Here is a 17,489-nt window from a genome sequence, read left to right on the forward strand (position 1 = left end):
ACTGGTAATGGTCTCAACACCATTTGTTGAATAATCTGCAGCTGAAATCCAAATTTATTTTTTATTTATTTCTCAAATGTAACAAGAAATATTTCAGTCCTCTACGTTCTGTTACACTGACCTACTTATCTATTTTTATGCCAAACAGTACTACATTGATTTTAAATCAGGCTTTATAGTAAATGTTAGTTCGTTCTACTTTTTCAAAATTTCTCAGAATTCTTTTACATTTATTCTCCCATATGAAGTTCATTCTGATTGGAATTATGTTAAATCAAGCATTAACTTGGGAAGAACTAACATTTGTATAGTGGTAAGGTTTTGCATCAAGAAACATATATATCTTTCTATTTATTCATGTCTTATTTTATATCTTTTAATAAAATGTTATTTTCTTCATATACATTTGTTTACAGCTTGTTAAATTTAGTCCCAGATATTACATTTTAAGTTGCTGTATGAAGGCATTTCTTTTCTTTTCAGTTTAAATTAATTATTGCTAGTAAAAGAAAAAGCTGTTTTTTTGTGTGTATGTCTATATATATACATATATATAAACCTACAACCTTACTTAATTTTCTTCATATCTCTAATGGGTTTTAAGTGTAGTTTCTTGAAATTTCCAAATATGCAATCCACCATTTGTGAAAATAACATTTTTTTCCTTATTTAATAAAATATTAGGCTTTTTATTTTCCTTATCAAAACCTCTATACTCTGTGGAATAACAGAAATAGTGGGAAGCTTCCTCGGTTTGTTTAGTTCTTAAAGACACGTGTTTAGTATTTTACCATTTAGCATAACGTTTGCTTTTAGTTTCTTACAAAAACAATAACATTTTGAAAGCTTCCTTATATTCCCATATTAAATGAGTTTTAAAAAATTGGTAATGACTATTTAATTTTACAAAATGTCCTCTTTCATCTATTGATATAGTTACATGATACATGACAGCACTCCTTTAAATTATACATTAATTAGATGGCAGTCTTTTAAGATGTACTGAATGTTGTATGCCCTGCTTTTGTATTAGAAGGGAATACATCTATTCCCTTAATGCAAACAACAAGGTTTTACCATCATGAACAAGAAGCAGCTTCATAAGACCAATGGTATTAGCATTTCATATTACTGTTAAAGTCTGATATCTAATTTATCAAAACCAGCAACAACAATAAGCATTTGTTGAGTGTTACATATCAGACACACTGTTGAGCACTTTAGCTATTTTCATAGTTAATTTTCACAAAGATCCATTGATATGGATACTGTTGTTATACTCTATTTATAGATGAGGAAACTCAAGTCTTATGGAAGTTAAGTTACTTGGTCAAGATTATACAGTGGGTGAAGCAGGATTCAAAGCTAGTGATTAAGACTTTAGAGCCCAAGACTTCATCCACTACATTATACTTAGAAAAGTCAAGCAAGTCAAAAAAGGATCCAGCATTTCATGAGCACATTAAAAATTTTCCTATGACCAAGGAAAGGACTTGAACTTCTTTTAACATCCAAGTCTAGATAATTTGCATCATCCTTTGTACAGTGGAGCTCTGAGATTTTGAACAACCACTTGCCCAAGAACTAAAGTAGATTTCAAATTGCTTTCAAAAGTCAGTTTTGGCTTTGCCTGCAACATTCCTTATACATAAGACAAATTCTACTTGCACGAGAATAGGGAACTGGAGTCTTCAATTTTATGTTGGATTGGCTGCTCTACCACCAATTCATCTCATTCCAGAAGCCTATTTGTCAATTAGCAACACAGAATGTCATGGATGGCTCTTATCAAAAACCCATGCGAAAGAAATCCTTTTTCATGACATGCCACCTACATTCTTCAGTGCCTACAATCCTGTTCTAACATCTTTATATCACCAGAGGGCCACATTTATTAGCTCACTGGTGTAAACCCTACTCTGTATCCTCAAATCAGCATCATTTACTTGAATGTGTTTTAACAGTATGTTGTTGGCTTTCACCAAGTATTTTATCAAAATAATAGCCAAAAGAAAATAATTTCTATATTTTTAAAAATTTAAAAATCCATTTTATAAAACTTTGCCTAATATTTTTAATCTAACAGGTATACAAATAAGCCAGATTGCTTAGATATCAGGTGCTACAAGTTATTCTAGATGTAATGTAATTTCTTTTGGACCAATGAGTTATTTGGAAGTATGCTTTTACATTTCCAAACATTCAGGGTATCATCTTATCTTAATTATATTGTGATCGATGAATGTGTTTACTATGATCCAAGGACTTTAATGTCCAATTCTTTAGAGCCAAGTACTAAGTATTCTTTGAATGCTTAGGAAAAAAATATGATTCTCTAATTGCATGCATATTTCAACTATGTCAGGTGAATCTTCTATATTCCTAACTTTTTTTTTCCAATTCTGAGAGAGAAGTGTTAAAGTCTCAGCCACTTGTAAGTATCACACATCTTGATGTTTTTAAAACCTTATTTAACAAGCTATCCTTTAACTGGTGAGTTTAACCCATTTATATTTATTGTTATTGCTATATCAGGATTTATTTGTAGTATTTTATTATGCACTTTTAATTTTCTTTTTGTCCACAACAAATTATTATTTTTCTTCTTTTATGCTTTTGCTTAGACAGGCTTTCTCCTCTACTAGATAAGAAATTATACAGTCCATATCCTTCTGTTTGTCATATTTTCAATTTTGACATATATAACTTGCAGTCTAAACTTAATTATATACTTACTTTTCACAAGAACAGCACAAAAAACATCTCAAAACTTTTTAATCTCCATGATCTCCTCCTTCTTTATCACCTCATAATTGTCAACCTTTTAAAATTTCCAAAATATTATAATTTTTATTTTATATAATCACAATTTGTTCAGATATACCCATTTGTTCATATGCTACCTTATTTTGTTTATCATTTTCTCTAATAGTCCTTCTGGTAATTTTCTTTCTCTCTATCTTTTTTTAGAAAGTACATCCTGTACAAAATGATGGTGTTAGTAAACTCTGTTTTTCTTTATGTGGAAGGTGTTCATGTCTCTCCTTTTCTTGACTAATTATTTAGTTGGATACACAGTTCTAGGGTGATAGTAATTTTTTATCAGCACTCTGAAAATATTTTATTGTTTTCTGGTTTAATTGTTACTATTGGAAAGTCTCTATCAATTTAATTTTACTTCTTCAACAAGTAACCTGTTCTCTGGGGCATTTTAAGCTCTTCTTTTTAGCTTTATCTTTGGTATTGTACAATATATCAAAGGTAAAGCATTATTCTTGAATCTGATAATCCATGCATTTCACCAATTCTGAAAAATCTCACTTCTCTCTTCAAAAATTATTTCTCCTCCATTCTACTTTCTTTTGGAATTATAATTGATATATGTTAATTATCTCATTCCATGTTTTGTGTCTTTTAAATTCTCTCATTTTTCCCCCACCAGCATGTATTAATTTTGTCTTCAGCTACATTTAATGTATTTTTTAATACATCCAGTGACTTTTAATTTCAATGACTGTAATTTTCTCCTATTCAATTTCTTTACTGAAGTATAGTTGACATACAATATTATGTTACTTTTAGTTGTACAACATAGTGATTCAACATTTGTATACATTACGAAACGATCGCAATGATAAGCCTAGTAACTGTCTGTCATCTTATAAAGTGATTACCAGATTATTGGCTATATTCCCTATGCTGTATATTACATTTCATTAATTATTTATTTTATAACTGGAAATTTGTACCTCATAATACCCTTCACCTACTTTGCCCAGGCCTCCCACCATTGCCTCTGGTAATGATCAGTTTTTTCACTGTATCCATGAGTCTAGTCTCTGGTTTGTTTTGTTTATTCATCTGTTTTGTTTTTTAGATTCCACATTTAAGTGAAATCATACAGTGTTTGTCTTTCTCTGTCTTACTTATTTCACTTAGCATACTACCCTCTAGGTCCATCCATGTTGTTGCAAATGGCAAGATTTCATTCTTTTTAAGGCTGAGTAATATTCTATTGTGTGTGTGTGCATGTATATATATATATATATATATATACCAAATATATATATACTAATTTGTATATATATAATATGTGTGTGTATATGAATATACAAATTAGTGTATATTGTATATTATATATATTATATACACATATGTATATATTCCACATCTTCTTTATCCATTCGTCTCTTGATAGATACTTAGGTTGCTTCCATATTTTGACTATTGTAAATAATGCTACAATGAACATAGGCGTGCATATATCTTTTTGGATTAGTGTTTTTGTTTTCTTTGGGGAAATACCCAAAAGTGGAATTGCTGGATCATATGGTAGTTCTATTTTCCATAGTGGCTGCACCAATTTACAGTCCCACCGACATTGCACAAGGCTTCCCTTTTCTCAACATCCTCGCCAACATTTGTTATTGACCACACTTGTCTTTCTGATGATAGCCATTTTTATTTTGTTCTAAGCATTGAAAGAGACTTTCTCAAATCTGGCTTGACTTTTTGAATTGTTTTGAAAACATCTTGTTTATATACTTTGATTGTTAAGTGTTGTATGTTTGGGATTTGAAGTTTCATAACTTATGTCTTTATTTGTGGTCATCAATATAAAATTATTCATCCATTTCATTTGTATATGTATGCGTGTTTGTGTGTAATATCATCATCCCTCTGGAATCCAGTCAATTTGTTAGCCTAATAATTTGTTGCCCCATTTTTATTTGTTTAATATCTTTTTCTTTGTCTTAAATGTATATAGTTTAGGGGCCAGCCTGGTGGCACAGCAGTTAAGTTCATCCGTTCCACTGCAGCAGCCCAGGGATTGCTGGTTCAGATCCCCGATGCGGACCTACACATCACTTGGCACGCCATGCTGTGGTAGGCATCCCACATATAAAGTAGAGGAAGATGGGCATGGATGTTAGCTCAGGGCCAGTCTTCCTCAGCAAAAACAGGAGGATTGGCAACAGATGTTAGCTCAGGACTAATCTTCCTTGAAAAAACAAGAAGTATACAGCTTAATTTTGTTTATAATATGATCTGAAAGTCTCTTTTAAAAAGAGAAATTAAATTCAGTTTTGCTCATTATGAGAATTTGTTTCATCTACAAGCATTTTTCATTTTTCCTTCCTAATTATTTTATTTTATGTACTTTGCTATGTAAAGTTTTATTTATTTTTATTTCTCCAATCGTTTAAAATACATGTTTCAAAATATTTTTTAAAAAATGCATCTTAGCTAAATATGCAATTGGACGTGATGTTTATCTTCCATCAAATGATAGAAAATTTGGGGCTTTAGGTTAGTTATTTAGATAACTACTAAGTAAGTCTATCATCGTAGAACATACTGTTTATCTCTGATTCTTACTCAAACTTTCATTAAATGTTCAGACTCTACGGAATTCCAGATTTTTGAGCCTCTCATTTATTATAGAAAGTTATAGTGACTTAAAACAACACGAGTTTATGATGTTACATTTCTGAAGGTCAGAAAGCAAATATCAGCCTCAGAGAGCTAAAACCCAGGTGTTAGCAGGGCCAGCTTCTTTCCTGAGGCTCCAGCAACTATGTGTTTTCTTGTCTTTTCCAACTTCTAGAGATTGCCCACCTTCCTTGGTTCATGGCCCCATATCACTCTAACCTCTGCTTCTGTTGTCACATCTCCTGCCAGTCTGATCTCCCTTCCTCCTTCTTCTAACTTGTCAAAGTATTGGGCCCACGTGGATAATCCAGGATAATCCCTTATCTCACAATCCTTAACTTACTCACATCTGCAAAGTCTCTTTTGCCACGTGAAGTGGCGTATTCAAAGCTTCCGGGGATTAGGGCATGGACATTTTGGGGGGGCCGTTGTTTAGCCTATCATAACTCATATATACATTTTACCCTCCTTCCTTCCTTCATTCTTTCCTTCTTTTCCTCTTTCTGTTCTTCAATTTCTCCCAATTAGTCAAAAACTTATTTTTCTCATTTCTAATTCTTCTGCCCAGAGGTTTTCCACTTTTCAGATTCTAGTTCTTGAACCAATATGACAATTTTAATAGGCACTGTTCCTTCTTTCTGGGTGGTCTCATCATCTTTCATTATTCTGAAAATAAGCTTTAATGTGTTCCTTCTCAAAGTCATGTTCTCAGCAGATATCATATATTATGCAGGTTACACAACACAGGAGTTATGTCGTGGTTCACTTCTCAAATTAAATGAATTTGGAGTAATCCCATTTTGCCATTACCCGATCAGGCTAATAGGGCTAATTATCTGTGTCCTGGGGGCAGGAAATTAGAACCTGCTCCCAGGTTCCCAGTTTTTGCAATGTTATTGTTGCATTTTCAGGAGTCTCTGCATTGCTCATTTTTGCTAGCCAAACTCTTCCATTTTGGGGGTAGAGATTTCATTTTAACTTGCATCATTATTGATTTTATGTAGCAATTTCTACCTGTTCACTTCAAAATGTAAAAAAAAAAAAAGGCAGTACAAACAGATCACCAAGCTCCGTTTCCTGGAGGACACCTTGCTGAACTTCATCAGAAATTCTCTCATATCCTTGTGCGAGACATTTACATAAGAACTTTGGGGAATTATAATGATCTTGTTTTTTTCTTTTAAGCTGAAATTTTGAGGCACAAAATAAATATTTAAAAACTTCCCAGCTGTTAGTAACAGCAAACATGCTTTCCAGAAACCCTGAACAAACAATGGGATTTGGCTCTATAATTACTTTAACAAAACATCCTAATCAAAAGGGCAATGCATAGGGAATTGGACTATTTCTCCAAGTCACTGTTGGTGTTCACATTGCTTAAGCCAAACAGAGAAGCTAAGAGGAACTACAGAAGTCACAGAAGGAGAGGGGATTGCTTTCATTGCCTTCAGCTATGGCACAGAACCACTGCTTCTGTTTAGCTGACTTGCAAAGCTCACAGTTACCACCATAATGAGTAGATGACTCCCTTGCAGTTTACCAGGAGATTTGAAAGCAAAGGGAAAAAGTTACGCAATGCAGTGCACCTAGGGTGAGCTAACACAGCCAAAGCAGATTTCTTTGGCTCCAGCAAAGAATGCCTCTCATTTCACATGGTTTTCAACATGATTGCTTCCTCCTTATCCATAATCAAGGGAAATCAAAGCAATTCTATATGGAAACTTCTGACTTTAGGATATTTAGGACTCAAAGCTTTCCAACATTAGCCATGAAAGCTTTGGCAGCAGTCATTTATAACTTATTATATGATTTAAAACTTTACGTGAATAAGTCAAAATGAGATGAACATTTAAAGAAGATCTCCTTAGTTTAAATATATGTATATTTGGAAATAAAGATAATCATCACCGTGAGTATTCTTTGGATCCTACTCATGACCACTTCTGAGCTTGTCCATTCATTCAAATATTAATTCCTATCAAGGGTAACTTTCTTTTTTCTTTTTTGCTTGAGGGAGATTTGCCCTGAGCTAACATCTGTGCCAATCTTCCTCTGTTTTGTATGTGGGTTGTGCCACAGCATGGCTGATGAGTGGTGTAGGTCCATGTCTGGGATCTGAACCCATGAACCTGGGCTGCCAAAGCAGAATGTGCTGAAGTTAACCACTACATAAAGGGGCCAGGCCCCAAGGGGTTACACTTATTAATATTTGAATGATGCAGTCAAAAGGAAAAAAAAAAACAGGAGGAAGGAAGGGGAATTGAAATCTATTTCAGGGTATATCTCAGTGCAAAGAGATCATAGGCCAACAGATTCAAAAGTCCTTAGGACCAAATATATTTGGTCTTATTAATTTCTTAGAGCCAGTAAAACACTGCTTTAGAAAGCAAGTGAAACATATCTGTCCCACACTCATATGGTTAAATGCCTTGAAATGGCTATTAATTTCCATTATGTTTTAAAGTTGAACAACCTCAAATCATAATCCATAACAGCATTATGTACAAGAGTATCAACTCCAGCGGCTTTCTTCTATTACATTCTTTTTTTCAGATTGCTAATGTGTACATTATATTCAAGGACACAAACTGCCTAAGACATTATAATCCAAATGAAGAAATGGAAGAGTGAGAATAGACGCAATATTTGAAATGTGTTAAGATAATCTACTGGTAGAGGAGTAACATTTGACTAAGTGAGGACACATTTTGAACTAACGGTGCAGAAATAATTTTCCTAAAGGCATTCTTTTTGAAGAATGTCTACTATACTGTTCCACACACCCTTCCCTACAATTCTAGTTAACCCCCTTTCTCTGAAGTTTCTAGTTCAAGTACTATTTCTTTTCATCTAGTCTTTCCAATCAGTACAGTCATTATCTGTACTGTACATTATCCCTTAAGAGAACTGTTCCTCTCTCTTTCATGTTTGCACTCCCCATGACTTGGCACACTACAGGTTCCTAATTACATTTCATACTAACTGCACCCAATAAAGAAAAAGTAAGGAGTAATGCTGCATGCAGAAGAGGGACATTATTAAGCCAAGAGCATGGGAAAGTTCAAACAAACGCAATTAAGCAGCATTTTTTTAAGACTCTGTGCAAGAGCATGGCGTAGAGATTCCTGATTAAAATGGATGTATGAATTGGATTATATTTACATCTCATGGATATGAAAAGCATGCAGTTAAATGGAAGTTTTGTACCACCCAAGCAGCTGTGATTTTAAATTTTGGTTCCACTTAGATTGTGAGTCATTCAGTGAGGAGAAAAGGCCCATAAGTCAAGTGGAGAGCCCCATTCATCCTGGATATTTTATGGAAACTTCAGCACCTCTGCTCCATTTATTTTCACTCCTTCCAGTAAGAGATATAGTCCCTTAGGTCTGGGTAAATGATATGACCTCATTTCTTAGAATCTTTTGCCTTGAATCACCGTCTTTTATTGTCACTGGGTCAGTTCTAGAGGACTTTTCTCGGATAACCTCCACTGGACATTGACTCATGAAACCTGATCTTGAGTTTCAGCTCCGCAGTTACTAGCTGAGTGACTGATGAAGTTAGTTAAATTTTCTTAGATTGTTACTATTCTTTAAAATAAAGGTAATAATATATACCCCATAAGGTAGATGAGAGGATAAAGTACAAGTATATAAACTTTAAAAGTTATTTCTGAAGTAAAATGGAAAAGTAAAGCATTTGTGTGTATAGCTTATCTTAACCACCCTTTTATTCTTTATATAAGACAGATTACATCCTCATGACTTTAGGTGCAGCTGTCCTGGCCTCTTGGCCATACTTCAGCCACCAACTGGACGCCAGTCTCAGGATGTCTGCTCTTGCTGCTCCTTCTGTCCGAAGGGCTCTTGTCTGACCTATTCACATGGCTGCCTCCTTCACTTCCTGAAGGTCTGTGCTCATATTTTACATAACCAGAGAGATCTCCTCAACCCCCTATATAAAACCCCCTACTCCCTAACCATTTGCTATTCTTTCTACCATGCTTTATTTTTCTTCAGAGCATTTATCACTATCTCTAGCTCAATAAAATTTATATTCCTTGAGAGGAGTGATTTTATTGCTTTACCCCTAGGACCTAAAATAATGCCCTGCATATAAAGATCTTCAAGAAGAAATACATGCTGAATAAATAAACACTTGAATTAATGTTCCTTAACCTATTAGTGAGGGAGACAAGCAGTGTAAAGTGTGACTTTGTGTAGCTCCGCAACTTCTCAGTTTATATAACCTAAGACAAGTTAAATAACATTTTCTAAGCCTCAAGATACTTTTCCATAAAATCTAATATTACCTCAGGTTTGTCCTACCTGGTTTGGTCCATGTGTGCCTATTTCTAACATATTTTTTATGCTTCAGCCAGAGTAATCTCTTCAAAATGCAAATATAATAGTCACTATTTTTAAAAATCCCTTAATGATTTGCTTAGTATAAAGCAAGTTATTGCTTTAATGACATTCTTAGGACAAAGTTGAAGATCTTTAATTTGGTCTGGCAGATTTAGAACCTGTCCATCTTATAAATCTCCTCAATGCTGTCTCTGTGTTTCACTCTTGATGGTCTTCTTTTCAGGTCCCTCCTAGTGCCATGGTCTGTCTTGACTTAAAACCTGCATTTAGCTTGTCCTCCACTGCTCCTCCCTCAATTTCTAATGTATGCTTTTGCATAGCTAATTCCTATTCATCCTTCAAGTCTCCGTTTAAATGCAAGTCTTCTACATGTCTGTTCGTCCATCTATCTGTCTATCCATCTATCCCATGTTGAACTATAGGATATTGCCAATATTCAATCAGGTTTGAACTATCAAAATGGCAGTTTCCTATGACTTCATCTAGAATGTCTGTCTTTTTTTGCTATGCTGTAAGCTCCACAAGGAAAGGATTAAGTCTTTCCTATTTATTATTATATCCTCAGAGCTAAGCACAGTATCTGAGGCTGTTAGTAAGTTTCCTGTCAATATTCTTTGAATTAATGTGCTGTCACATGGCAGTAATTATCATTATTGTGGAAATAGCACTTGTTGATTGTTTTACCGCCACTGTAACTATTTTGTAAATCTGAATCTGTGACTATCTTAGGATCATGAATGATGATGAGTTATTTAGAAAGGGAAGAAGGGAAATATCAAGGAGGAGGAAAAGGAGAAGGAGGAGTTCTAGGAAGAGGTAGGGAAGACAGGCTTGAGAAAGAGTGATGGGAGAAGAACTAGGAAAGAAAAAAATGACGAAGGAAGGAGGAAGAGAGAAAAAGGAGAAGGAAAGGAAAGGATATAGAATTTTTACCTTGCAGTAACTTGAATACTCTCAGCTCTATCAGTTAAGGAATAAGGGAGTTTCATTGTCTGTTATTAAGGCAGTCATCCTGTGCCAACACATTTTCAATACACATGCTCTTCTTGACATTTTCTCTTGATCCCAGTTTTGATCACCTAGCTTTAAGTTTACTGATTATAACTTACTTTTTTTCATGTATCTCTGAAGTTTTACCTCTTTCATCTGTAACTCTAATTCTATAAGGTTATTTCTGTTTTACTATTTAGACTTTTTTTCTGTTGCTTCCATTACCAATTTCTCTTGAATTTTATTTTCTTATTTAGTCATGATGTTTTTATTTCAAGAACTGTTTCTCATCTGCTAATTTTGAAGATTTTGCTTATATTTAATCTATTGATATGTAGCTTTCATGTGAATCTCAAAATCTCATCCACAAATGTCTCACATAACTATGACTTAAGCACATAAGACAGATTGTTTTTTCTTTAAAAGAAATGAAGTGTCAATTATTAATGACCATATTATAAGCAAGTCTAAAATACGTATTGCTGTTTTTTAAAAGAATCATAAAAGGGCAAGAGAAGCTATGTAATTATATTTCATGACTATTATCAGAAATTGTAGCAGTTCCTGTGAAGAAAATGTACAAAAAGGTCAATTATTCAAAATACAATGAATAGAAAAAAATCAATTCAAATTATCTTGAAAAAAAGTAACATTATGAGGATCATAATGAATGCATAATTAATTTATATTCATATGGCATTGTTGAAGACTCTATATTCATTAATGGTTTTTTGTTTTGCTTTGTTTTGTATCTAAAGATACAGGAGGAATAAATATCCCCAATGTTGGAGTTTGTCAACTTTTCTTTTTAAAAAGATTGGCACCTGAGCTAACAACTGTTGCCAATCTTCTTCTCTTTTTCTTTTTTTTCTTCTTCCTCTCCCCAAAGCCCCCAGTACACAGTTGTGTATTCTAGTTGTGAGCACCTCTGGCTGTGCTATGTGGGACACTGCCTCAGCATGGCTTGATGAGTGGTGCCATGTCTGCACCCAGGAGCTGAACCAGTAAAACCCTGGGCTGCCAATGAAGCAGAGCATGCAAACTTAACTATTCGGCCATGGGGCCGGTCCCCATCAACCTTTTTTAAGGGGCCTTTTAAAGCTGAAGTAACTACGAAGATAGAAATCAGAGTGATAGTGATTGGGGAAAAGTCTTACCATCTAGATCATTCTCTGGGGTCTCCGCTGTGTACCAGTTGGAAGGTGGTCCAGTGCCATTGACTGTCATGGCTGACACTTGGAAACTGTATTGACTTCCTTTCTCCAGTCCTATGAAAGAATTTTCCACAGGGAAAAAAAGTTATTGAATAACAAGTATATCTAGTTGGGTTTCAAAACTTTTAGTAAAATTTTAACAATAGTAGACATGCTTTACATTGTTTGTGATTGTTGTGGTAATTATTGTTGTTTTGGCCAAAAGGGCAGGAATATTACAGTGAGAAATCAAATTATTTTTCACGTATTCTCATTTATTTTTTCCAGTTTATAAAAATGTATCCCTGAAAAAAGCCTCAGGGAAGACGCAGAATATAAAATATGAACGATGAAGAAATAACCAAAAATAGCAAGGATCATTTTTCCTCACAGTCCAGAAGAGGCTTGCCTATAAATCAGGAACAGTCATGCTAAAAACTTATGTCTCCATCATTCACTCAAGGTCAGTGATTATGTTTTTTTGGGCCAAGAAAGAAGAATCCAAAGCCACTGCACTTCAGCACAAAATACAAGGGCTTTTGTTTCTCAAAACCGTCACGAAGCATGCTTTATTTTACATCAGCTTCCATAGTAGAGCATGAAGAAAGTCCACCCCTGTGATAATTTGGGCATATCACATTGGACACAGTGATGTCATCAGGGTGTATTTTAGAGAGCACAAAGAGGACAGGTAGACAAGAGAGTGTCAGTTGATCATTAGTGTGATATGGGCAAATTTTTTATGTAAAGAATTTTCCTTTTAGCTAAATCTCAAAGTAGCTCATAAACATGACAAATTATTGTAAAACAAATGATACTTGTCAAAAGACCATATGACTTATTTGAGACGTTGAGAACTTGGCTTAAATTGACAAGCTCTTAAACCTCAAAGCGTTGAACAACCTTGATAAAGATAAACATATAATCTCTCATTGTTTTTTCCATGGATCTGAAACAGCACACACATTTGGTGCTAAGGAAAATTCATAAAGAAAACAAACTATTAGAGAAATGATGCTTATATCATGTAAAAAGTTCCGTATTTATAGATTTTTGCATAGGAAGATGAGTAAATTTTGGTACTTAAGGGGAATCCTAACTTACTATTAATAGGAGACATTGTTTTAAGTGATGGTTAGAATGCACTTGTTAATGTCAAGGGGCAGTGGCCTTCAATAAGTGGTGCTATTAGAGAAGACAATTTGATAAACTCACCCACACAAAGTTATCTATAACACAAGCATTGTTCTCTTAAGCTTTTAATTTTAATCTTCTTTTTTTTTTTTCTGCTTTATCTCCCCAAACCCCTCCTGTAAATAGTTGTATATCTTAGTTGCAGGTCCTTCTAGTTGTGGGACGTGGGACGCCACCTTAACGTGGCCTGACAAGCAGTGCCATGTCAGCGCCCAGGATCCGAACCCTGGGCCGCCGCAGCGGAGCGCGCACAAACTTAACCACTCAGCCACGGAGCCGGCCGCTAAGCTTTTAATTTTATAAAACAGACTGGAAGCTCCGTAAAGAAATGGACTGAGAATGATGTTGGTGCTGTTGTTGTTTTTGTTATTATTGATGTTTTAATTGCATATCCATAGAGCCCACTCCAGTGCCTGACACACGGAAGGCACACACACACAATGCCTGTTGAAAGATCCGCTAAAGCAGTGCCTAACACAAAGGAAACAGGGTAAACTGCAATGTTCAACATCATCAGCAAGGCAACGAACAGAGACTTTTGAACACAAGGCATTTGTCATGCCTCAAGTAGGCTTGTGCCCACTTGATTTGTCCCTTAGTTAACACAGCATTAATCTGATATTTGTTAACATTTGTACCCTTTCATAGGCACTGCTGTTGATTACTCAGGGAGAGGGATTATAGAGCTCTTCTGGGAAATTAAAAAACTAATAGGGAGAGAACCTTGGGAAGAAATGCTTACCTAAGCATTGCAGCTCATGACTTTCAGAGTGGTCTTCTCTGAAATAGTTTTAGACAATCAAGAATATACTCTTTTGTATTAAGTAGAAATTTAGCTTCATTTTTCCTTGAAATGGGTAGGCAATGATGTCAATATCATCTCCAACAACTGATTCGAAATACCATCTGTGATGGTCAGTTTTATGTGTCAGCTTGGCTAGGTGTTGTTGTAAGGGTATCGTGTAGATGTGACTAAAGTCCATAATAATTTTATTTTACGTAAAAGGATATTACCCTAGATAATTTGGGTGGGCCATGTTCAATCAGGTGAAAGGCCTTAAGAGTAAAGCTGAGACTTCCCTGAAGGAGAAATTTTACTTTTAGAGAGTAGCTTCAGCTTGAGAGTTCCAGTCTGCCTTTCCTCATGGCCTGACTGGTAGATTCTGGAATTGCCTAGCCAGCCATCACAATCACTTAAGCCAATTCCTTACAATATATCTCCTATGGTTCTGTTTCTCTGCTTGAAACCTAACTGACATACCATCTTACCACATCCAATATTTTGATATATAAATCTTTTTGAATGCCCTGTGTATTCTGTTCCATTCATTTGACTTTAAATCAAGAAGCGTTCATGTGCAGAATCCATCAATTTTTAGTAGAAGTTAGTTAAAACATCTCACTATAAAGTAGATATGCAAATTTCTCCTTATAATTTTGCCAAACTTTGATTTATATATTTTGCGTTCAGGATCTGTCAGAATCATTAATTCAGTTTTGATTAAACAAAAGCCTACTAACGACTTGAAGTGAACATGAGACGGCAGTTTAGAGACCATCCATTAAGTGTTTCCCCAGCGGGATCTCACCTGGCCGGCCCAAGTACTGATGAGAATGTCCCTTCCAAGCACGTGCAGTAGGAGACTGTCCATCTCATCCTCTCTATGACACCTATAGTGAAGGTTTAACACGCTGTATAGACTAGTGCCTAGGTCACTCTGATAATCCTGCCAAATTTCTTTGAAATATTATATTTTAGGTTAAAAATTTATTATGCATTTTCTTCTAGAACATAGCTGCAAAAATCTCTCTCTCTAAAAACACCTGGAAATTCGAGATTAAATAATAAAACATATTAAAATATATACATAAAATTCCAATATTAAAAGAGGTCTTAATGTCTAGTTAAATGGCTTATTTAATGCTATTTAGATGTACCTCTAACAAAGTGGTCCTTAAATAAATCAGGAATAGCTTTGGTATGAGAAAATCACCAAAGGAGGGAACCTACCCCAGGCATTTGTTTGTTAGAAATTTCTTCCTCAGATTGCACTGAATCTGTTTTACCATAGCAATACCTGCAGATAAACTCCAGTTTTACACAGTGGGATTAAAAAAGATCAAATTCCTCTTTCAAAATATCTTTACCCAAGTCTTCTGATTCTAAATTCACTGCCTTCTGTACCAAACCATTATCAACAGAATGAAATCTGTGAGTTTCTTCTACATCTAGATAAGTATAGGATGTAATGATGGGCAGAAGCAGACATTTCCCTTCTCCGAGAGGCTTTCAGGACATCACCTTCAGAATTCTGGGTTGCAAATGTTCCTGCTGCTTTGCCGTGACGGGTACTTGGCTGGGCAAGTTTTAGATCTCTTGAAAGCTCTTTTAATCTTAATTTCCCCTATAAAGTAACTAGGAAATAATATCTGCTTTCCTGTCTTATAATAGTCTTTTGAGAATCAAATGACAAGCTGCTTTTACAATAGTTTATAAAATTAAGCAATTAATAAATGTAAAGCTAACTAACATTTGCAGATTATTTTCTGACTTGATTTGCAAATACGCCATGATTTTGACCCAGAATACATCATTACTCCCACTGCAGAGATAAGGATAATAAGGCTCAGAGAGAGTAAGCAAAGGTTCCGTGTAGTGCCTTCATCACAACCAGGACTGCTCTTGGGTGAAGACTCTGGGCTCTGTCCAATCTTCTGCTGGGGTCTCACACACCACTCTTCAGAGACCCACTTGGCCTAAGCTGGGACCTAAGAGGGACATCAGCAGCAAATGTAAAGCATTGTGTAAATATGCAAGGAATTTTCATCTATAATGATTACATCCAGAGCTGAGTAATGGTCAGGCAGGCAGGAAAGAGTTAATGATTCTTTCTTTTAGATTGTTAGCGCCTGGGCTAACAAATGTTGCCAATCTTCCTTTTTTTTTTTTTTTTAAGGATTGGCACCTGGGCTAACAACTATTGCCAATCTTTTTTTTTTTTTCTCTGCCTTATCTCCCCAAACCCCCCCGTACACAGTTGTATATCTTAGTTGCAGGTCTTTCTAGTTGTGGGATGTGGGACGGCATCTCAACGTGGCCTGACAAGCAGTGCCATATCCATGTCCAGGATCTGAACCCTGGGCCACAGCAGCGGAGCGCACGAACTTAACCACTCGGCCACGGAGCCGGCCCTGAGTTAATGATTCTATTGCTTCGACAGTGGATCAACTTAAGAGATTAATAAAACTTCAAATTCAGGATAAAGTACAGTTAAGTTGTTTTCTTACTTGGAAAAAATGTTTCCCTGTTAGAAAGAGGAAGTATCTTCAAGAGTTATACCAATAATCACCAGGAACAAGCAATATTTTGAGCCCCAACATGGATAGCTGTTACCTAAAGATCTTTCAACACAGTATTCATTCATTCATTCATTCATTCATTGGAGGTGGTAGAGAGAAGCTTGTCTGTAATCAAAAGCTTTTTTGTGTGTGTATTTCTAAAAGTTGTTATCGGAAATGTCTTTCCTGAGTTGGGCTAGTGGAAATATTAAATAGCACTTTAAAAATAAATTGGTAGGAAACTTTTAATTTAATCACTTCTAGAGCTATGCAGCTCCAAATTTGCAAACATAATCTTCAATTTTAATTATCCAATAGACACCTCTTTCTGTCCCTGCATTATTCCACTGTCGCTTTATATACTCACACAACCAAACATTCATTACTCATGGTCAGCAACACGTTACTGACAGTTTGAGTTAAGGATATAGGTTTTCAATTTGGGCAGAATTAGATTTGAAGTTTTACTCCACCACTTATTAGATATGTGACTTTGAAAAATTTGCTGGCTCTCTTTCTTTGCCTAAGTTTTCTCATCAATAAAATGCGGATATGTACATTAAAAATGTTACAAAGATTAAATTTGAAAAAGTACATAAAGCTATTTTTTATCATGGAGATTTTTAAAGCTTTATTGAGGTCTACTTAACATGCCAAAAATTGCACATAGATTTTGATGAGTTTGAATATATGCATACATCCATGATACCATCCCCACAATCAAGGTAATAAACATATCCATCACTTCCCCAAAATTTCGTGTGTTCTTGCTTTTTTTTACGGCAAAAACACTTAGCATGAGGCCTACCTTCTTAATGATTTTTAAGTGCATAGTACCGTATTGTTAACTATAGGTACTATGTTGTACAGCACATCTCTAGAACTTACTCGTTTTGTATAACTGCCACTTTATATCCATTAGACACATCCTCGTTTCCCTTTCCCCATCTCCCCTGGGAATTACTGTTCTACT

At 35.1% G+C, this 17,489-nt stretch overlaps 1 protein-coding gene across 2 annotated transcripts in view; it reads right to left on the minus strand.

Moving 5' to 3' along the window:
- The window catches only part of DCC (DCC netrin 1 receptor), a 1,085,205-nt gene that overhangs the window by 171,867 nt on the left and 895,849 nt on the right, over window positions 1-17,489 (minus strand). For both annotated transcript variants that reach the window (XM_070513040.1, XM_070513039.1), the window contains exon 14: window positions 11,948-12,058. In XM_070513040.1, coding sequence (XP_070369141.1) covers window positions 11,948-12,058 — 111 coding nt within the window. The remainder of the gene's footprint in view (window positions 1-11,947; window positions 12,059-17,489) is intronic.

Source organism: Equus asinus, chromosome 7 (genome assembly GCF_041296235.1).
Source record: "Equus asinus isolate D_3611 breed Donkey chromosome 7, EquAss-T2T_v2, whole genome shotgun sequence".
Taxonomy (NCBI): Eukaryota; Metazoa; Chordata; class Mammalia; order Perissodactyla; family Equidae; genus Equus; species Equus asinus.